At 38.3% G+C, this 23,094-nt stretch overlaps 1 protein-coding gene across 1 annotated transcript in view; it reads right to left on the reverse strand.

Moving 5' to 3' along the window:
- The window catches only part of CDK14 (cyclin dependent kinase 14), a 568,043-nt gene that overhangs the window by 394,728 nt on the left and 150,221 nt on the right, over positions 1-23,094 (reverse strand). Inside the window, exon 4 of the mRNA XM_024765183.1 lies at positions 11,405-11,499. Coding sequence (XP_024620951.1) covers positions 11,405-11,499 — 95 coding nt within the window. The remainder of the gene's footprint in view (positions 1-11,404; positions 11,500-23,094) is intronic.

A 23,094-nucleotide genomic window follows, 5' to 3' on the forward strand; every position in this document is an offset into this window, starting at 1 on the left:
GCTTTGTGACCGCCTGGAGGGGTGGGATAGGGAGGGTGGGAGGGAGGGAGACGCAAGAGGGAAGAGTTATGGGAACATATGTATATGTATAACTGATTCACTTTGTTATAAAGCAGAAACTAACACACCATTGTAAAGCAATTATACTCCAATAAAGATGTAAAAAAAAAAAAAAGTAGCAATGAAATGGAAATCTTGTCCAAAATAAATTTATCCAATAGAAAAGGGAAGGGGAGCAGTGAGTGTTCTATTTCATGCAGGCACCTCCTATATGGAAAGCCACAAATCACTTTGGTGAAATAAGGGGAAAAATAACTATGATGTCACTGTGAAGTTGCTTAGAATAGTGGAGAATACAAATGATAAATTACTAAAGAGAAACTACAATACTGGCACAGAGGAAAGATATGAGAATCACAGGAAAAAAATGGCTAGGTACCCCTAGAGTTTATCATTAACAAAGGGGTAGAGTAAGCATAGATTTTAAGAAAGCAGATTTTAACATTTTTCCTCCCCCCAAAATAAAAGGAGATAAAAATTAAGAACTCAGCTCTGGAGTTGGACTGACTGTATCTAAATCCTGGCTCTGCCCCTTAGCTGTGTGATTGTGGGCAAGTTACTCAAACTTCATGGGCCTCAGTTTCTACATCTATAGAATGAGGGAAATAATCTCATCCCAAAGCTTTTCCAGAACTGGTAAAAGAAACAAAGGAAAAAGTAATAGGTGACATTCATTTAACACGTGAGACACGGTTCTAAGCGCTGCAAAGGTATTCGTTCATAAATACTCTTCACAGCTGTGTGAAACCAATTCCATTATCAGCCCTATTTTAATAGGTGAGAAAATTGAGCTTAACCTAGTGTTCAATAAATATCAGCTTTATTTCATGACCCTAATTACCAAGGGAAAGCACAAAGAGAGACAGAAGATTCACATAAATAGACGTTGTTTTAAAATTACAACTAGTATCAATGAAGAAAAATTGGCCAAGAGGAGAAACCAATGTGTTACACAGAAAGTTTAATGGTGTGTTTGAAGTTTTAAAGAACACCAATAAAAAGAGAAGAGAAGTTCTCTTAGGACTAAGTCCTAAATGAGATGAAGCTGGCAAGAAAAATGATTTCAGATTTATATATTATCAGAACAAGAAAGGGGGTGACCAATTATCAGGGACATATGAAGAGAGATCAAGTGACAGAGAAAGGAGAGCTCCTCAAATTTCTTCATCCAGAATATATTTCAAGTGTTTTCTTAATCATTTTCTCTCCCTAAAAAGAGAGTAAAATCCGACTCCCTTGTTATAATCCATATATGTACTCAATCCCCTCCCATTTAGTTTAAAGCCAAAACAACAAAGACACTTTTGCCCTTTCTTCTTGTTCTCCTTTCCTCCTCTGCCTCACTCCTCAAAATAGCTTGCATTTCAGCCTCCATTTTTTTCCCTTTCTCTCTTGACCCAAAGCAGTAAGGTCTCCAGCCCCACCAGCTCCCTGCACATACTTAAGAAAAACCTTCCTAATTGCAAATTTAATGGGTCCTTTTCAGGACTCATCTGATTTGTCTTTGCTGAATATCTGACACGATCATCTGCATTTTCAGCAACTCTCTTCCTTCCTTGGTGCTTGGCTGGTTTTCTTGTGCTCTCCCTAGGCAATCCCTCTCATACTATTTGGTTCTTCCTTTGTCCAACTCTGTTGGTGTTCTATTCTTTCATCTCTTCTATTTCACTCAGAGATAAGATATATTCTATTTTAATTTAACCATCCTCCGTGCTTTACTTTGGGCAGTGTCCCAGGTGCACCCAACTCTCCAGAGCTTAACATTGAAAGTTTCCCAGGACATAAAGTGGGGGAAAAAAAAAGTGTCACTGTTTAACCCAGCCCATTGCCTTCTCATTAGGAATTCAGCTTCCTCTGGGATCCCCAACAGGCCTCGTTTGTAACATTTACTTAGTTTCCCAGTATCTCTTCTTTCTCCTACGAGGTTTAATCAGACACACAACAAAAGCCATTGGTTCCTTTTCTGCTTCCTCAGGGGCTTTTTTGTCTGTCAGTACCTGTGCTGCGCGCTAAGCTGCTTCAGAATTCACTCTCTTGTCTCACCCATCAGGCCAACTAGGAATGACGTCTATCTTATTCTCAGTTGAGTTACCACAGGGCTTTCGACCGTTAACCAAAGTTCCTAGTGTTTACAATTTTCCTTGGCTCAGTCAGTGCTGGTGGATCTGTAGGATCATTGATTAAAATCCCTGAAAACAGAGATAGTTAAAAACACAGCAATCCCAAGGAGACTATTTTGAACTAGAGACAGAACTATCTTTTAAATTTTCAAATAATTTGTTTATACAGGGAAATATGTTTCCTTGAACCACAGAAGGAAGGGAGCACATATTTGCTTGGAATCAAACATTAAGCATGAAAAATGTCTCATGCCTGAGATCTTTAAAATAATTTCCTGTCTATTTGTTGAGCTCAGATATTTTTCTGAATAAAAGCCACTGAGCATGTACTATCTTTCCAGTTGTCAGATTTTAGTGACAAAGGAAGATATCACTCTCCAGTTCATTATGATGGGGCAACAAACAAGAGCCTGAAGTTAAACTTCGGGGGCAACCCAAGCATACTTAAGGAAAGAATCAGATCAAACCCCACTCCTTTTTTCCAAAGACTTCCTTTTTGATCCTGGCCTACCAGATCTCATATTCCTTAAAAAGCAGCCCAAATCGACAGTGTCTACAATCCAATTTTGCACTTGATTACCCTATGCAATTTGGAGTCCTAAATTTTCAAATACATGCCATCTCTCCATTATTATAATTGCTCCTAATGGTATAGTATACTCCTTTTGTATGCATCAGTGCTAAATAGACTGCAAGCATTTGACCAAAATTCATTGACACTACAACCCATTAGCTTTGAGCTCTAAAAGCTCCTGGTTTCACCCAAGCCCCGGCTTACTCATTAATTCATGTTTCAAATTTCCAATATTTCTGCTACCTTGAATTACTCTGAGCCTATCATTTATGTCATGAGTAGTAAGGGATCTGGTTAAGTCATCTGCATTTTAGACTGATCAGTTGCTATTTCACAAACTTCCTGAAGTCTAGTCTCCATACCTTGCTGTCCAAGAGCATGTGCTGTACCTAAAACTCATTAATTGGCCACGACACTTTTTAAATTAATTGACAAATCTTCATTAGAGGTTCAATGATAATCACAAACAATTCAAAAAATCTCCCAAATGTTCACTACAATTAATGCTTCTAAATACTCGACTGGTCTCCATAGTACAATACTTTAATCAAATTTTGTTTTTTTGGCAAAATGTTTTAGCAAGTTCTAGAGGAATAAAGCACTACATAAGGAAGGTGATCATACATTTTATCATCCAAATGGAGACACCGAATAGTAAAAACACTGAATTAGCAAAAAGGAGCGCTATTAATAATTACACAAAGACAACAAGCATAAACCAGGACTGTCCCAAGCAAACCATTACATAAGGTCCCCCTCTACACAAAGCACCTTATACCAAACTGGATCTTTATCCTTCTTGGGAATATCATGTAAAAGAGTGAGGTTAATCCAAGAAGTAGTCAATGAATATGTGGTCAGAAAAGATAAGTGAAAGAGCTCTGTGCAAAGGGAAGAACAAAGATTTAATTCCCAACTAAAATGAAATCCAAACTGTATTGTGAGGTATTAAAACATGGCCCAAAGATTATTTGACATTCTTCACCAAGAGGTACAGTCTGTGTTCCCCTCCCCTTGAATCTGGTCTCTTCAAATACTTGATAACTAAAGTAGGTGAAAGTGACACTGTGCCAGTTCTGGGCACAGGTCTTAAAATATAAGCAGCTTCCACTTTCTGTACCTTGGAATCTTCCCAGACCGGGGCACGAACCCGTGTCCCCTGCATCGGTAGGCGGACTCTCAACCACTGCGTCATCAGGGAAGCCCTATCACTTTACTTTTAACCTAAGTCTTTATACTTAAGGTGGGTTTTTGGTAAACAACATATAGTTGGGTCTTGTTTTTTATCTACTTTGACAATATCTGTCTTTTAATTGGTGTATTTAGACCAATTACATTCTAAGTGATTTTCATATAAGTGTATTAATAGCTATCCTGTTTGTAAACTGTTTTCTATTCATTGTACGTCCTTTTCCTTCTTTTTCTGCCCCCTCTGATTTTAATTGAGCATTTTATATGATTCCATTTTATATCTTTTTAGTGAATCATATATGGATCCCTCATATCCCAGTCCAGCTGTGCAAAATGATACCACATGGAGCAAAAACAAGCTTTTCCTGTCCGGCCCTTTCCCAAGAGTAGGTTCATGAACAAAATAAATGATAGTTGTTGTTTTAACTCCCTAAGCTTTGGGGCGGTTCATCTTGCAGTAATATGTAAGCAGAACATTCCTAAGACGGTCCTCAAGGCCTTGCCAACTTTTCAAAACTCAGTTCATACCGATCTCCCCTGAACTCCCAGTCACATGGGGCTCTCCAAGTCTGTAGAAAATACCAAGCTCTTCTTAGGGGTCTGGCCTGAAACACTCTTATCCGTGCTCTTTACCTGGTTGGTCACATCTCCTCCTTCAGATCTGAGTGTAAATGTCCCCTCAGCAGCAAGGCTTCCACTGTCCACCCATCTAAGGTATACTCATTGCCCACCTCTCTCCCTTACATAAACATATATAACCCACCGCTCTCTATCTTAGTTATTTTTCATAGCTCTTTTCCTCTTTGCAATTTAAAATTACAGATGTATCTGCTGACTCGAGTAATCTTTGCCTTCCCCACTAGATGACAGGTTCCATGGAAAGAGAAACTCAGTTTTGCCCACCATTACATATCCATTGCCTGGCCCAGTACACAGAACACAGTATGGGCTCAGTAAATGTCTCCGACGGAAAGAGCTCTTTTAAATGCACAATGCCTCTCTGCTTGCTTGTTTAGACCAGGGCTTCTCAACTTTGACACTATTGACACTTTGGACCAAACAATTCTTTGTTGCGGGAGACTGTCCTGTTCATTTGTACGATGTTTCACAACATCCCTGGCCTCTAGATGCCAGTAACACCACTACCGCTCCCTGAGTTATGAAACCAAAAATGTCTCCAGATATCAGCAAATGTATCCTGGTTTAAAATAAAAGGATGACAATAACAATGAAGCAACTCAGGAATGTGGGTTTGCTTTAAACTGAAACCAATCTTATCGTCATGTCCTTCCTCTAGTCCTCCTCAAAAACCACTTAAACTGAACTAAGTGGTTTACGTGGGAGAGAGATTCTAGGAGCCCTGACATTATGATAATTGGAAATTTCTACACTAATTCTTTCAAAATATTCCTCCACTATCCAAGGAATGCCTCCATTTTCACCAGCTGGACTACAACTCTGAAGACAGGAAATATCACTGATTGTTTTGAGGGTCTCCCAATCAAATGATCAAAGACCCTGATAATAAAAATGGCTAACAGAGGCCAACATTAAAACACTGTCTAATAGAAAAGTTATCCCTGTACAGTTTGGTCTAATAATTGAAATCATGGTTCTTGCTTAAACAATATACTCATTGTCACTTTTGCCAAAAAGATTAGGTATTGTTTGTTTATCTGCTGCAAGCTAAATGCAACCAGCTGTACCCATGAACCAGCTCCTAATGCCTTACATTCTTCCTGAAAAGGAAGTCAGGGCTGAATCTGCAATTTGAATAGGCTTTAAGGTTTTTGAAAATAAAATTAGCAGATGTTGGTGGGTGGGCTATTATCCTCCTTGGAGTAGGTAAGGATAAGAACTCTACTTTCATCTGTACACAAGGAGCACCAGATCTGAAAATCACATGACACAAAGTCCATTCATTTCATTAGGCTTTTTTAAAAATCCAGTTTCTCTTGCACACTGTAATGCCATATTTTATGCATTAAATTACAAAGTTAACACTGATTGTATTATAGTATGATGCCATTTTCATATCCTGTGACTAATAGTGTGGTTACAGGCTTGATCTTTGAAGTGAGCTGTGATAATAAGCCTATGGACCCAAAGTCTAAAAGAAATCAGAGCAGACCTAATGAGAAACAGAGAGTGCAGCAGAGCCCGTAAAATGTAATCAGATTTGCCTCTCTTTTGTACAGAGTTTCGTTTGTGGGTAGATAACCTCTCAGGATGCTGGAGTCAGCATGACAGTCCAGGTGTCAACACTTAAGATTGAAACTTCAGTGAACCAGGAGTCCACTGTTTTCCATCTGGGGATTTCCGACTTTCAGAATTCTTCAAACTCCTCCTGATAGTGTTTCAGTGGAGCTGACCTTCAGGGCCAGCAGTAAGAGCCACCTCTTTAATCTCACATATTCTAAAAAGGTGGCTGACTGCTGCTGCCTTTCTTCTTGCTGCTGCTTGTTTTAATTAGCAGTATTTCTTCCTCCTATTTCTCAGGTGGCTTTGAAGAGCTCTTTGAAATGTATTTAGTGTATTTCAGTCTTGGTTTGGCCTAGCCTCTCAATTTATGAGGTCCTTGAATTCAAGTTCAATGATTCAGCACACACTGGCAGAATGAAATGCTAAAAGAAGACTGGCATTTTCAATCACATAAATCTCATGTTACATAAAGTGACCAAATTCCTCCATTGTTCTTATGGACCTGAGATAACAATTTACAGCTGGTACAGACCAGTTTGGGCCGGCTCCTCTGTTTAGCAGGCTCCCGCAGGAGTAAGGCTTTGGCATCTTCACCTCAACAGAAACTGAAGATAAGCAGGAAAAAAATGACCAGAAATCAGGGTCATCTGTGGGAGGACTTAGTCTGAGTAAGTCCAATACTCTAATTCCAGAGATGGAACAAAGAGCAAACTTTTTCTTTCTGTAAATGACACTAGAAGCATGAGAAAGGCAAAAGCAAGCAGCTACAGCCTCACAATCCTTTAAAGTAGGAAGGAAAAGAGAGGAGTCTGTCCCGGGCAAGAGTAAAGGTTTATAGCTTCTCACCACTTGGGGAAGGGTGTGGAACCCGGGAGAACTGGGGGTTCAGGCATGGGGTCGGGGGGAACTCGGGCGCACTCCAACTGCAGATCCCAGTGTGCTGAGGAACACACAGGTCCCACCATACTCCAAGTTTGGGAGTTGAGGTGGCTGGTGCTCATAGCTCTTACCTACAACAGCCAGGCATCCGTGGGTGCTCACATATAAACAACCCACCAACCCGTCCAAATTATACTGTCTAATGCCAGTCCCACTTGAACACTCAAACATAACACTTTCGCTTTTATCAAAATTTGCACAATAATTCAAATAAATAATTGATTTTACTTTAAGGCCCTCAGGCTTTAACAGATTTTGTGAAGAGTCTGGTGAAAATTTCATTATAATGTGATTAGAGGACCAAGTCCCAAAAGGGAACTCTCCCAAGGAGTCCTACAAATATACACAGTGATGAGGGAGGCTTGATTTCAAAGCACATGAGGCTATGAATTCAGTCACCACTGGAGAGCACACATTTAAAATACTTTATTCAACCTCATCCTCTCTTCCTTCCTTTTGAAACCCCACAGCATTTTACCTGGGCCTTTCTTACTGCATTCTATCTTATATAGAATACACTACGTTCTAACTTATACAGAGTTCTTTACATATATGGACCATCTTCCGTCCAGACTGTTAAGTTTCCTGAGGGCAGAATCTGTATCTAAATTCCCTCTTTTTCACCTACAGCATAGAAGGGGCATAAAAACAACATAACAAACACTCGTCATTAATTAAATAAGCTAAAAAACTGTTAACCAGTCTCTTAATGTATTGATACAAATGTCCTTGGGAAACAGATGATTTCAAGGGGCTGAACTAAAGACATTTTTAAATGCCACATGTTTTAAAATGTAGTACATTATACACTGCATGATTTTTTAAAATCCTAAATTAAATGCTACAGGGATTTAGAAGAGAGAACATAACCAGGAAATCAAACTAGGATAAAGATTAGTAGCAAGAGTGATGATAAACTGCCTCCCTTCCCCAGACAGAAACACACACATGCACAAAGAAAGTATTAAGAAGCTGGAGAACACTGGTTTCAAAACAAAACAAATCTCTACTCAAATATAAAACCGTGGGAAGTTCAAAAGTTTTTTTTTTTAATAGGAAAACTTATTTGTGAGTGTTGTATGTTGAAATGGTTGCAGTTAACCAGCCACATTCTTTAGAGGCAAGCTCATTACCAAGGGGGCTACACAGTACAGGAATCTCAGTCAACTTCTCCCCAACCTATGTATCCCTACAGGAATAAGAAACTCAAGAGAATTCAAGAGTAATAAAAAGTCTTTGTACTTCTTCTCAGGTTTCTAAACAATGGCTGACAGCAACTGTATCAAAGTCAACAATTACACAAATCTTTTGATGGGGGGATATCCTTTGCTCATATATTTGAACCATGAAATAAGACTTACATATATCATAAATGGAGATGAAGAAGAATATTATCATGAACAAAATGCCAAATTAGTGAGGTTTGAAATTAATGAGTGTTATAGATTGAACTGTATCCTCCAAAAAAGATATGTTGAAGTTCTAACCTCTAAAACCTCAGAATGTGACCTTATTTAGAAATAGGGTCTTTACAGAAGTAATCAAGCTAAAATGAGGTCATTACAGTGGGCCCTAATCCAAAATGACTAGTAGTCTTATAAAAAGGGGAAATTTGGATGTGGAGACAAACACACCAAGAGAGAGAACACCATGTGACCACGAAGGCAGACATCAGGGTGATGCATCTACGAGCCAGGAATGCCAAAGATTGCCAGCACACCGCAGAAGCTAGGAGAGAGGCATGGAACAGATTCTCCCTTACAGGACCAACCCTCAGAAAGAAACCAACTCTGCCAATACCTTGATCTTAGATCTAGCCTCCAGAACTAAGAGATGATAAATTTCTGTTGTTTTAGCCACCCACTCTATGGTATTTGTTTTAGCAGTCCTAGCAAACAAATACAATGAGGTTTATTGCAAAATCCAAACTTGACACCTGTAATTCAATACACATATATATAAAATGCTCACCAACTGAGTATCATGGGTATCTCTACAAATGCCATGCAGCTTTGTTGCAAGATAACGATAGCTGCTCTTGGGGTAGATGCTAAATATAACGTTTAAAGATGGAGGCAGGGATGCAGACAGCTATGGGAAAGGTGAGGCGTACTGGAACAGGGATCCTAACATTCAGTTGACTCTTTAAATTACGTAGTGCTTTAGGAGGCATACCAAATTCAGCTCTCTTAATGTTGCTAGATGGCACGTAACTGTTGTTCTTTGGCCTGACCTTGCCACCATAAAGCAAATAAGCACAAGCAGCCTGTCATCTCCTAAAGCAGGTGAGTGGTCAACGGCTTTCATCTCCAGCTGGAGGAAATTAAATAGTACATGTCATCATCAAGCTTTAAACTGCTTGAGAAATCCTGACAAGATACACTGAGACCTGCTGGAGTGAAAAGTATTAACTGTCCAGAACTATCCTTCTCAAAGATTGCAGTCTTTCTTTTATTTGGGCATAATAAATGGAGAATGTTTCAACTACCTTTCAAGATTTTGTCATAAATCTTAAAGTTAAACATTTAATAGTTATTATCTTGCATTTGGAAATTAGCTGAGCATATCTTTGGTGGGAAGGCACTTCAAAATGATTGGTTTATTTCCTTATAATGAAATAGTATGTTTGCTTCTGTTTGATCCACCATTAAAACAAATCAGAGCATCTGGGAGAACCATCTGGAATACTCAACAAGGACCAAGTCTTTCCAAGAAGGCCTTATCCTGTGGAAGCAGTATGTAAAATGGTTAGGAAAAGATGACCTCAAACCAGAAAGACATGAGCCAAGACAAGTTCTGTCACTAATAACCTGTACTGACTTGGACAAGTGACTAAATTTCTCTAAGCACCAAGATGTCTGGTCCAGCAGAGATTATAATAATATAAAAATGGGACCTTTCTTATAGAGTGTTGTGAAGAATAAATGAGACAATGAATACGCCATATTTTATACAAAATAACTGCTTAATCCAGTGTAGTTATCTTCACCTTATTAACATGAAAGGTTCAAGTAATTTTTACACAGTAGAGTACTATTTTTCCATAGGAAAAAATACAAAAACTTGGGACACAACCACTACTGAAATTAACTCAACCATTTATGCCATTACCATGACATTCCATAATGCTTAAGAGACACAATGAAGTCATTAACAGCCCTCTAGATATTTTTTTTCCTTCCCCATCATATTTTTTTTCTATTCAAATTTTTTAAAGGCTTTTTTTGGGCAAATGTCTAAGAGTCAAAAGTAATACTCAATTTTGATCTACAGCATTTCTGAATTTCCTTACTTACATATCTTCCTTTATCAGGAATACTGCTTCATCTTAACTTGAAAACTATGAACAAAGGTATAAGACTACATTCCAGAAAAGCCAAAGAGTACCTAAATAAGCACATAGTCAAAATTTCCAATTATGTGTTTAGAATGATCCTTCAGAGAATTGTCTTCTCTCTTTAATTACTTAGCTTAGTTAGTAATTCAATTACTGCTGAGTAATTAGTGAGAATTTCCTATCTTATACAATGACTTAAGAGGGAGACAATAACAAGGATAGTTTAGAAAAAAATTTTTCAACACTGCTTGGTACTGTTATTAAGGTAAAATGAGGCTTTTGTCTCCTGTGGTTATTTCAGGAAGAGTATTAAAAGTTTCTACAAGCTACATGCCACCAAATCTGTGCTCTTATTCAATATGGGAGAGGGAGGAGGCCTATCAGAAACATATAGGGGCAAGCTTTTTAAGAACCCAAATCTGTGCCCTGACCCTGAGAGAGAATGTGGAGGAAGAGGACAAAGGGGGGAAGAGTTGTTTCTCTGTGTGGAAATATATGCAGCATGACGCCAAAGGACACAGGAAGAAAGAAAGAGTTTGCAGTTTGTTTAATTAAGTGACTTCTGAAAGATGGAGTAAAAACTCAACTTAAAAAGATGTCAAGAATAATCAATAATTTGGCTTTGTCAAAACAGTACTCTTATTCTTAAGCAAATGCTAAACCTCCATAAGAAATTAATCACATCATTCACCTGGAAATGAATTCTCATTTGAGGGTTCCAATGAGAGAAAGAGAAAACAAAGTTGGAAGAGAGGAAGAACAGAAAAGATAAATTGGACAGGTCTGCAAACCTGTTTGCTTGCGGAGAAAAGCAATTCTACTGACTTTTACAGTTGTTAAGACAACAACGATAACGACAAAAAACCTGAGGGAGGAAAATCTACTGTGTATTAAATAAAAATTATTTAAACATACTGTTACTTAATAGTAAGAGAACAGGTATATTTTACATGTGAAATATTCAAAAATTAATGAACTTACTTGCTTTTTCCTTTGTATACTGTAGCATAAGATCCTTCTCCTAGTTTTTCCAGTTTTTCATATGAGTCAGCTTTTCCAAATTTGGGACTTGTTGGCTAAAAATGAAGCAGAGGGTAAACAAAACAGATTGTATCAGACTAATTAACAATGAACGGGGGGACGAGGGGAAGATGGCGGAAGAGTAAGACGCAGAGATCACCTTCCTCCCCACAGATACACCAGAAATACATCTACACGTGGAACAACTCCTACAGAACACCTACTGAACGCTGGCAGAAGACCTCAGACCTCCCAAAAGGCAAGAAACTCCCCACGTACCTGGGTAGGGCAAAAGAAAAAAGAAAAAACAGAGACAAAAGAATAGGGATGGGACATGCACCAGTGGGAGGGAGCTGTGAAGGAGGAAAGCTTTCCACACACTAGGAAGCCCCTTCGCGGGCGGAGACTGCGGGTAGCGGAGGGGGAAAGCTTCGGAGCAGCGGAGGAGAGCACAGCAACAGGATGCGGAGGGGAAAGCGGAGAGATTCCCGCACAGAGGCTCAGTGCCGACCAGCACTCACCAGCCCGAGAGGCTTGTCTGCTCACCCGCCGGGGCGGGCGGGGGTGCGAGCTGAGGCTCGGGCTTTGTTCAGAGCGCACGGAGAGGACTGGGGTTGGCGGCGAACACAGCCTGCAGGGGTTAGTGCACTCCGGCTAGCCGGGAAGGAGTCCGGGAAAAGGTCTGGAGCCGCCAAAGAGGCAAGAGACTTTTTCTTCCCTCTTTGTTTCCTTGTGCGCGAGGAGAGAGGATTGAGAGCGCTGCTTAAAGGAACTCCAGAGACGGGCGCGAGCCGCGACTAAAAGCGCGGACCCCAGAGACGGGCAGGAGACGCTAAGGCTGCTGCTGCCGCCACCAAGAAGCCTCTGTGCGAGCACAGGTCACTATCCACACCTCCCTTCCGGGGAGCCTGTGCAGCCCGCCACTGCCAGGTTCCCGAGATCCAAGGACAACTTCCCCAAGAGAACGCACGGCGAGCCTCAGGCTGGTGCAACGTCATGCTGGCCTCTGCCGCGCAGGCCCGCCCCGCACTCCGTGCCCCTCCCTCCCCCCGGCCTGAGTGAGCCAGAGCCCCTGAATCAGCGGCTCCTTTAACCCCGTCCTGTCTGAGCGAAGAACAGACGCCCTCCTGCGACCTACACACAGAGGCGGGGCCAAATCCAAAGCTGAAACCCGGGAGGTGTGAGAACAAAGAAGTGAAAGGGAAAGCTCTCCCAGCAGCCTCAGGTGCAGCGGGTTAAATCTCCACAATCAACTTGATGTACCCTGCATCTGTGGAATACATGAATAGACAACGAATTATCCCAAATTGAGGTGGACTCCGAGAGCAAGATTTATTATTTTTTCCCCTTTTCCTCTTTTTCTGAGTGTGTATGTGTATGCTTCTGTGTGAGATTTTGTCTGTGTAGCTTTGCTTCCACCATTTGTCCTATGGTTCTACCCTTACGTTTTTTTTGGTTTTTTCTTAATAATTAATTTTACTTTTAATAACTTTATTTTACTTTATCTTTCTTTCCTTCTTTCCTTCCTTCCCTCCTTTAGAAAACGAATCATCCCAAATTGAGGAGGGGGACTTTGAGAGCAAGATTTATGATTTTTTTCCCCCTTTCCTCTTTTTGTGAGTGTGTATGTGTATGCTTCTGTGTGAGATTTCGTCTGTATAGCTTTGCTTCCACCATTTGTCCCAAGGTTCTATCCGTCCTTTTTTCTTAAATTTTATTCTTAATAATTATTTTTTAATTTAATAACTCTATTATTTTTTACTTTATTTTATTTTACTTTATCTTCCTTCTTTTTTCCTTCCTTCCTTCCTCCCACCGTCCCTCCCTCCCTCCCTTTCTTTCCTTCTTTTCTTCTTCCTTCCTTCCTTCCTTCCTTCCTTTCTTCCTACTTCTACTAATTCTTTCTAATTTTAATATGCTAACACATATATATGGAATTAAAGAAAAAAAAAATGTCATGACGAACCTAGGGGTAAGACAGGAATGAAGACACAGACCTACTAGAGAACGGACTTGAGGATATGGGGAGGGGGAAGGGTGAGCTGTGACAAGGTGAGAGAGAAGCATGGACATTTATACACTACCAAACGTAAGGTAGATAACTAGTGGGAAGCAGCCACATAGCACAGCGATATCAGCTGGGTGCTTTGTGACCACCTAGAGGGGTGGGATAGGGAGGGTGGGAGGGAGGGAAACGCAAGAGGGAAGAGATATGAGAACATATGTATATGTATAACGGATTCACTTTGTTATAAAGCAGAAACTAACACAACATTGTAAAGCAATTATACACCAATAAAGATGTTTAAAAAAAAACCCAAAAATCAATGAATAACCCAATTTTGCTGAAAATGTAGATCCTGTCAGTTTTTAAATAACTTTTTTCTGATACAAGAATGTTTATTTTTAAAAACAGCATAATAAATATTCAGGGTACAAAACTCAGAAAATGCAAATGAACACAGTACAGAAGTTTAACTTTACCCATAATCTAATCACCAACAGGGAGCCACAGTTAATATTTTGATAGTTCTTCTTCTAGTGCTATCTGTATACTGATGATTGCTTTTTAACATAAATGGGACTACACTACAGATAGTGTTTTGTAACCTGCTTTTTCTTAACTCAATATATTATAAATATTTTCCATGTTATTATACAGTCTAAATTAGGGGCTGGAAACCAGCCCACTACCGATTTTCATATATCCCATAAACTTAGAAAGGTTTTTATATTTTTTTAATGTGGGATATCTAAAAAAGAATAAAATTTCATAGCATGTGAAAATTATATGAAAAACAAGTTTTAGTGTCCTGAAGTTTACTGGAACAAAGTCACACTCATTCATTTACATATTGTCTTATGACTTTCAAGCTATAACAAAATTATATTTGCAATAGAGATCATATAGCCAACAAAGCTGAAAATATTTACCTGACCCCTGTCATAAATCATGACTATATAAAATTCAGTCATACAAAGTTACTCCTGTTACCTTTTAGCAGTAATGCAAACAAATAATCAAAATATTCAGATAACACTAATTAATACAAAAGAAACTCTCTTATGCTTACATACACCAATCCTTAAGCTGCAACAAAATCACTCTTCCTTAAGAAACTGTACATTCCATCATGACCACAGAAGTGCTAAGAGTGAGTGGTCTCATAACTCTTGCTGTGCTCAACTCCCACCCCAACGTTCACCAGAGAGCAAGAAAAAGGGAGTGTTGTCCTCCATGAGGACAAATTGCCTATTATTTTAATGTCACTATAAAAAGATAATATCAAAGCATATTAAAAATGATAATTGTATAAGGAATTAATAACATTTTTAAAGGATTATGTAATCACAGTTATAACTATATTTATAAAAAGTTACTAATGCTTGTGGTACTCCGTGAGAAACCAATTTTAGAAACTTAAGGAAAGAACTTCTTGCAGAAAGTTTATAGTACACTATTCTTGACCCTGAGCTCTTATACCACTTAGGAAAAAACACAACATACTCACAATGAATCTGACTCCCATGGTTTATAAGGATTCTATTTGGCAAATTGAGCAATGCTGCTTACCTCCATCTCCCCGCCCTCCACCCAATGCCACATAGTGAATGAAAAGATATTTTTCAAAAATAATAAATTAGGAATAGGAATGTGAAACAAAAGAGTGTCAATATCTAACCAGATATTTAGAGGAATTCTAAAAGATAAAAACTAATCAGAATGAAAACTTCAGAGAAAAGAATGGGGGAATTTAAGGCCCTAACATGTAGGGGAAGACGAGTACAGATAAAAGAAGCAGGAGTCTCTAGATAAATATGAGACTTATCAACACAGGAGAACACATGATGTCCTCCCAAGCAAACTGCACGAACATGTGAAGAGGAGACAGCAGAGAATGTAGGTATTCAGGCTAGAAGGGCAGAGCAAGGACTCAAGTAGCCAATACCCAGAGAAAGGATGACATATCCCATCCCCAAACTACAATCCCTACCTCTCTCACACAATCACTAGAGACAGTTATACAGAAAACAGAATAACCTGATAGCAATTCTGAAATACAAAAATGAGTACACAACCAAAAATCATGAATCATTTCAGGAACACCAACAACTTGAAAGAAAACTATAAAATTCAATGGGCAAAGAGATAAACCCTCGCACCTATGGTCACCTAATCCATGACAAAAGAGGCAAAAATATACAATGGAGAAAGACAGCCTCTTCAATGAGTGGTTCTGGGAAAACTGGACAGCTACATGTAAAAGAATGAAATTAGGACACTCCCTAACACCATACACAAAAATAAACTCAAAATGGATTAAAGACCTAAGTGTAAGACCAGACACTACAAGACTCTTAGAGGAAAACATAGGCAGAACACTTTTTGACATAAACCACAGCAACACCTTTTTTGACCAACCTCTGGGAGTAATGAAAATTAAAACAAAAATAAACAAATGGGACCTAATGAAACTTAAAAGCAAATAAACAAAAGCATATAAACAAAATTGATAAACCATTAGCCAGACTCATCAAGAAAAAAAAGGAGAAGACTCACATCAATAGAATTAGAGGGGCTTCCCTGGTGGCGCAGTGGTTGAGAATCTGCCTGCTAATGCAGGGGACACGGGTTCGAGCCCTGGTCTGGGAAGATCCCACATGCCGCAGAGCAACTAGGCCCATGAGCCGCAACTACTGAGCCTGCACGTCTGGAGACTGTGCTCTGTAACAAGAGAGGCCGTGATCGTGAGAGGCCCACGCACTGCAATGAAGAGTGGCCCCCGCTTGCCACACCTAGAGAAAGCCCCCGCACAGAAACGAAGACCCAGCACAGCAAAAATAAAATAAATTAATTAATAGAATTAGAAATGAAAAAGGAGAAGTAACAACTGACACTGCAGAAATACAAAGGATCATGAGATATTAATACAAGCAACCATATCCAATAAAATGGACAACCTGGAAGAAATGAACAAATTCTTAGAAAAGCACAACCTTCCGAAACTGAACCAGGAAAAAATAGAAAATATAAACAGACCAATCACAAGCACTAAAATTGAAACTGTGATTTAAAATCTTCAAACAGAAAAAGCCCAGGACCAGATGGCTTTACAGGCAAATTCCATCAAACACTTACAGAAGAGCTTACACCTATCCTTCTCAAACACTTCCAAAATGTAGCTTTTGACAAAACTCAACACCCAAAACCCTCCAGAAAGTAGGCATTGAGGTAACCTACCTCAACATAATAAAGGCCATATATGACACACCCACAGCCAACATTGTTCTCAATGGTGAAAAACTGAAACCATTTCCACTAAGATCAGGAACAAAACAAGGTTGCTCACTCTCATCACTATTATTCAACATACTGTTGGAACTTTTAGCCACAGCAGTCAGAAGAAAGGAAATAGAAGGAATCCAAATCAGAAAAGAAGAAGTAAAACTGTCACTGTTTGCAGATGACATGATACTATATATAGAGAATCCTAAAGATGCCACCAGAAAACTACGAGAGTTAATCACTGAATTTGGTAAAGTAGCAGGATACAAAATTAATGCACGGAAATCTCTTGCACTCCTATACACTAATGATGAAAAATCTGAAAGAGAAATTAAGAAAACACTCCCATTTACCACTGCAACAAAAAGAATAAAATTCCTAGGAATAAACCTACCTAAGGAGACAAAAGACCTGTATGCAGAAAATTATAAGACACTGATAAAGAAATTAAAGATGATACAAACAGATGGAGAGATATACTATGTTCTTGCATTGGAAGAAGTAACATTGTGAAAATGACTATACTACCCAAAGCAATCTACATATTCAGTGGAATCCCTATCAAACTACCAATGGCATTTTTCACAGAACTAGAACAAAAAATTTCACAATTTGTATGGAAACACAAAGGACCCCAAATAACCAAAGCAATCTTGAGAAAGCAAAACGGAGCTGGAGGAATCAGGCTCCCTGATTTCAGACTATACTACAAAGCTACGATAATCAAGACAGTATGCTACTGGCACAAAAACAGAAATATAGATCAATGGAACAGGATACAAAGCCTAGAGATAAACCCACACACATACGGTCACCTTATTTTTGATAAAGGAGACAAGAATATACAATGGAGAAAAGACAGCCTCTTCAATAAGTGGTGCTGGGAAAACTGGACAGGTACATGTAAAAGAATGAAATTAGAACACTCCCTAACACCATACACAAAAATAAACTCAAAATGGATTAAACACCTAAATGTAAGGCCAGACACCATCAAACTCTTAGGGGAAAACATAGGCAGAACACTCTATGACATAAATCACAGCAAGATCCTTTTTGACCCACTTCCTAGAGAAATGGAAATAAAAACGAAAACAAGCATATGGGACCTGATGAAACTTAAAAGGTTTTTCACAGCAAAGGAAACCATAAACAAGACAAAAAGACAACTCTCAGAATGGGAGAAAACATTTGCAAACGAAGCAACTGACAAAGGATTAAACTCCAAAATATATAAGCAGCTCATGCAGCTCAATATCAAAAGAAGAAACAACACAATCCAAAAATGGGAAGAAGACCTAAGTAGACATTTCTCCAAAGATGATATACAGATTGCCAACAAACACATGAAAGGATGCTCAACATCACTAACAATTAGCAAAATGCAAATCAAAAATACAATGAGGTATCACCTCACACTGGTCTGAATGGCCATCATCAAAAAAATCTACAAACAAAAAATGTTGGAGAGGGTGTGGAGAAAAAGCAACCCTCTTGCACTGTTGGTGGGAATGTAAATTGATACAGCCACTATGGAAAACAGTATGGAGGTTCCTTAAAAAACTAAAAATAGAACTACCATATGACGCAGCAATCCCACTACTGGGTATATACCCTAAGGAAACTATAATTCAAAAAGAGTCATGTGCCACAATGTTCTTTGCAGCTCTGTTTTCAACAGCCAAGACATGGAAGCAACCTAAGTGTCCATCAACAGATGAATGGATAAAGAAGATGTAGCACATATATACAATGGAATATTAGCCATAAAAAGAAACGAAATTGAGTTATTTGTAGTGAGGTGGATGGACGTGGAGACTGTCATACAGAGTGAAGTAAGTCAGAAAGAGAAAAACAACTACCATACACTAACACATATATGGAATCTAAAAAAAGAAAAAAATGGTTCTGAAGAAACTAGGGGCAGGACAGGAATAAAAATGCAGACTTAGAGAATGGACTTGAGGACACGGGGAGGGGGAACTGTAAGCTGGGATGAAGTGAGAGAGTGGCATGGACACATACACACTACCAAATATAAACTAGATAGCTAGTGGGAAGCAGCCGCATAGCACAGGGAGATCAGCTCGGTGCAAAACTAACACACCATTGTAAAGTAATTATACTCCAATAATGATCTTTAAAAAATAAATAAATAAAGATATCAGGTATATCCTAACTCTAAAAAACAAAGGCCATGAAACTGGGTCATTTGTGAGACGTGGATGGACCTAGAGAGTGTCATACAGAGTGAAGTAAGTCAGAAAGAGAAAAGCAAATATTATATAATAACACGTACATGTGGAATGTAGAAAAATGTTATAGATGATCTAAGTTGCAAAGCAAAGAGACAGAGACATAGAGAACAAATGTATGGATACCAAGGGGGAAAAGGGTGGGGTGGGAGGTATTGGGAGACTGGGATTGACACATATACATTATTGACACTATGTATAAAATGGACTAAAAAACAAAGGCCATGAAACTGGGTCATTTGTGAGACGTGGATGGACCTAGAGAGTGTCATACAGAGTGAAGTAAGTCAGAAAGAGAAAAGCAAATATTATATAATAACACGTACATGTGGAATGTAGAAAAATGTTATAGATGATCTAAGTTGCAAAGCAAAGAGACAGAGACATAGAGAACAAATGTATGGATACCAAGGGGGAAAAGGGTGGGGTGGGAGGTATTGGGAGACTGGGATTGACACATATACATTATTGACACTATGTATAAAATGGACAACTGATGGAAACATGCTGTATAGCACAGGGAACTCACCTAGCACACTGTGGTAACCTAAATGGGAGGGAAGTACAAAAGGGAGGGGATATCTTTATGTGTATGGCTGATTCATTTTGTTGTGCAGTGGAGTCTAACACAACATTGTAAAGCAACCATACTCTATTAAAAAAAAAAAAAAATTCAGGGACTTCCCTGGTGGCGCCGTCGTTAAGAATCTGCCTGCCAATGCAGGGGACACAAGTCTGAGCCCTGGTCCGGGAGGACCCCACATGCCGTCGAGCAACTAAGCTCGTGAGCCACAACAACTGAGCATGTGTTCTAGAGCCCGCGAGCCACAACTACCAAGCCCATGCACCACAACTACTGAAGCCTGTGCGACTAGAGCCCATGCTCCGCAACAATCGAAGCCACCACAATGAGAAGCCTGCACACAGCAACTAAGAGCAGCTCCTGCTTGCTGCAACTAGAGAAAGCCAGTGTGCAGCAATGAAGACCCAACGCAGCCAAAATTAATTAATTAATTAATTTTAAAATTCAATGGGCAAATAAGTTAAACCCTGGTAAGAAAGTTGACACTGAAAAAGTAATCATAACTTTGAATAAAAATAACCAGTATCTTTTTTTTTTTTTTTTTTTGCGGTACATGGGCCTCTCACTGTTGTGGCCTCTCCCATTGTGGAGCACAGGCTCCAGACGCACAGGCTCAGCGGCCATGGCTCACGGGCCTAGCCGCTCCGCGGCATGTGGGATCTTCCCGGACCGGGGCACGAACCCGTGTCCCTTGCTTCGGCAGGTGGACTCTCAACCACTGCGCCACCAGGGAAGCCCAATAGCCAGTATCTTAGAGATTTAAGAAGATATTACATCCTTTGAAAAGAAACAGAGATTTAGAGATTAAATATTTCATCAGCGAAATAAAACATGTATGGCCAGTGACTAAAAGAACGTACATAGCTGAAAAAAGGAAAAAGTTCAATGGTTGAACAGAATTTTCCCAAAAAGCTCCAGGGAGAGGTTACATCTAAACAGAAAAATTATTCAACAAGCATAATATTTTTATACACAACAATGGCTGAAAAAAAGACAACTAAGCAATACTTTTAAAATGAAAAGGGAAAATCGTTTTGGATTACTAATACTCAAGATAGTTCCTCATTTGGGATGGAAACGTTGCAATTTTACCACCTACAGGAAAAAAAAGATATAAAATTCCATTTTATCTCAATATAAGATGTAGTTGGAGTGATGGGTGAAGTGCAGGAAGGCAAATAACAGTAGTAAAAGAGAATAAAAGCATGTTGGGATTTATTGGATTGTTAAGGACAGATTGCAGATACTGATTAACTCCACATTCATAAATTTTAGTGTATTTCTTAACACTTAAAAGGTAATTACTAGAATAAATATGATGTACAAATCCCAAACAAATTAAGGAGGGAAGGAATGGAAGAGAAAAGTGCAAGGAAGAAGGGGGAAGAGGGTAAGGAATGGGAGAGTTAGAGAAGGGGCATACTCAGTAAGGAAGCATATAAAGTAGAAAACCATAAAATAAGGAAGTTAAGTCCAAATATATCAATGCTTACAATAAATATAAATTTTAAATTTTCTCTATTAATATAACGTTCTCAGATTGGAAAGACAAAGAAAATCTAGCAATGCGCTATTGAGAAGAGACCAAAAAATTAAAAGAGTAAATCTGAAAATAAAAGGGAAAATATAGCAAAAAAAAGTATTTTTGCGAAATCACGCATTATAGCAATACTGATGGCAGAGAAGACAGAATTTACAAAACAGCAAATAGATTAAAATCCACCATTAAAATCCACCAAGAAATTTAATAATCACAAACTAGTATGAGTCAAACAACATAGTTTTGCGGTGTATGAAACAAATGCTGGTAGCAATAAAATGAGAAATTGTCAAATCCACAGTGATAATGGGAGACAGACATACATCACTCAGACATCAACAGAGCAAGCAAATGACCGATAAGTGAGATATATGGGCTTGAATAGTAGAATTAATATTTTAACCTAATACGTATATTAATATATATTCTTTTCAAGTACACATTAAACATTCACAAAAAATGGCCATAGATTAGGCCACCAAAAAAAACTCAATATTCAAAACTGAAGAAACATTCCAAGTTACTTTTTCTGAACACAATGCAATAAATTAAAAATTAAGAATAAAAGGAAAACTAAATAGTCTGGCCATATGGGTTAAAAAGAAAATCAAAATTGAAAATTCATAAATAAATATGTGGCACTGAGGACATGACATTTTAAGACCCATGGGATGCAGCTAAATCAATATATAAAAAAAATTTAAATAAATGTGCACATACTAGAAGAGAAGAAAGGTTGAAAGTATTATGATTTTAGACATTTAACTGCAGCTAGAAAAAGAACAACAAGGGACACTGTAGGAAGGAATTAATAGACAATGGACTACCTATTCTTTTCTTCAAGAAACTTGTGAAGTACCAACCATGTGTTGAGTTGAATCAAGTAAAACTTAATGGAAAACTACATTCAAAAGAGCCTGACTAGTCCTGTGTGGGTTACGTTCTCATGCATTTTTCATCACCAAGAAACAGCTTGTGAATGTCGCACTTTACCATCACCCTCCTGAGCCCAAGTTTTAAATAGAAATTTTTAAACCTATATTAAACTTCAGTATAAAATGATCTTCAATGGGGAAAATATTGTGTTCACAGTTCCATTCTAAATTATTTAAAATCGTAATGAGAAGTCTGTCTGTTTGCTTTTGTGCTCCTTTAAGAATAAATTCAATCTAAATTAAAGAAAAAAAGCAGCAGCAGAAAATGACCTGTTTAGTCTTATTAGAAGATAAACTGCTAATGCGTATTTAGAGCAAGGACAAGACACAATCACACAAAATTGGTAATAGATTAGGAAGTTATTATTTTCTCTTCCTGGAAAGGCACAAATAATTTTCTAAAAATGATATATTTTACTCTTCATAAACTGCCTTATATAAGCTTATGTAATCATTTTAAGACTTAGACCATACTAAAATTACTACTTGAAGAAACTGAATTGAGGAAATTAGAAAAGCAAGGATAATACTCTTTTTCAGAATATATCCCATTTATCCACTAGAAAAATAAAGAGATGCTAATGGCATCTAACTGAATGACTTGGAGGTATTAACTGCCATCGTTAAAGTACATCCTATTAACAATGTGATGGCAGAAAATTAATATTTTGTCTCATTTAGTGGAAAAACAGTCAATGTGATCTGCCTTTGAAACTGATATGTACACATTGTGGAAATATACTGTAAGTTACAGATCTGTAAAATAAGAAGAATCACACACATGTAATGCCTCTCTAAAAGTTATTCTAGTCAATGAAAGAATGGGTCTATGGAACAGGACATGTCTATGAGATAGTCTGCGCTTTAAGAGTTAGATTCTTGTAAAGTTCATCTCCTATTTTAAATACACAGAAATGTTCTGATCTGTAATTATTATGCATATAAATAAGGAAGCTAAATGCCAAGTGTTTAAAGAGGCCAATAATAAAATCCTTCCAATCAAATGACTAAGAATAATTCAGAAGGAGAGGTCCTATTTTGTTTGATAATT

Source organism: Neophocaena asiaeorientalis, unplaced genomic scaffold (genome assembly GCF_003031525.2).
Source record: "Neophocaena asiaeorientalis asiaeorientalis breed wild unplaced genomic scaffold, Neophocaena_asiaeorientalis_V1.1 scaffold63, whole genome shotgun sequence".
Lineage (NCBI taxonomy): Eukaryota > Metazoa > Chordata > Mammalia > Artiodactyla > Phocoenidae > Neophocaena > Neophocaena asiaeorientalis.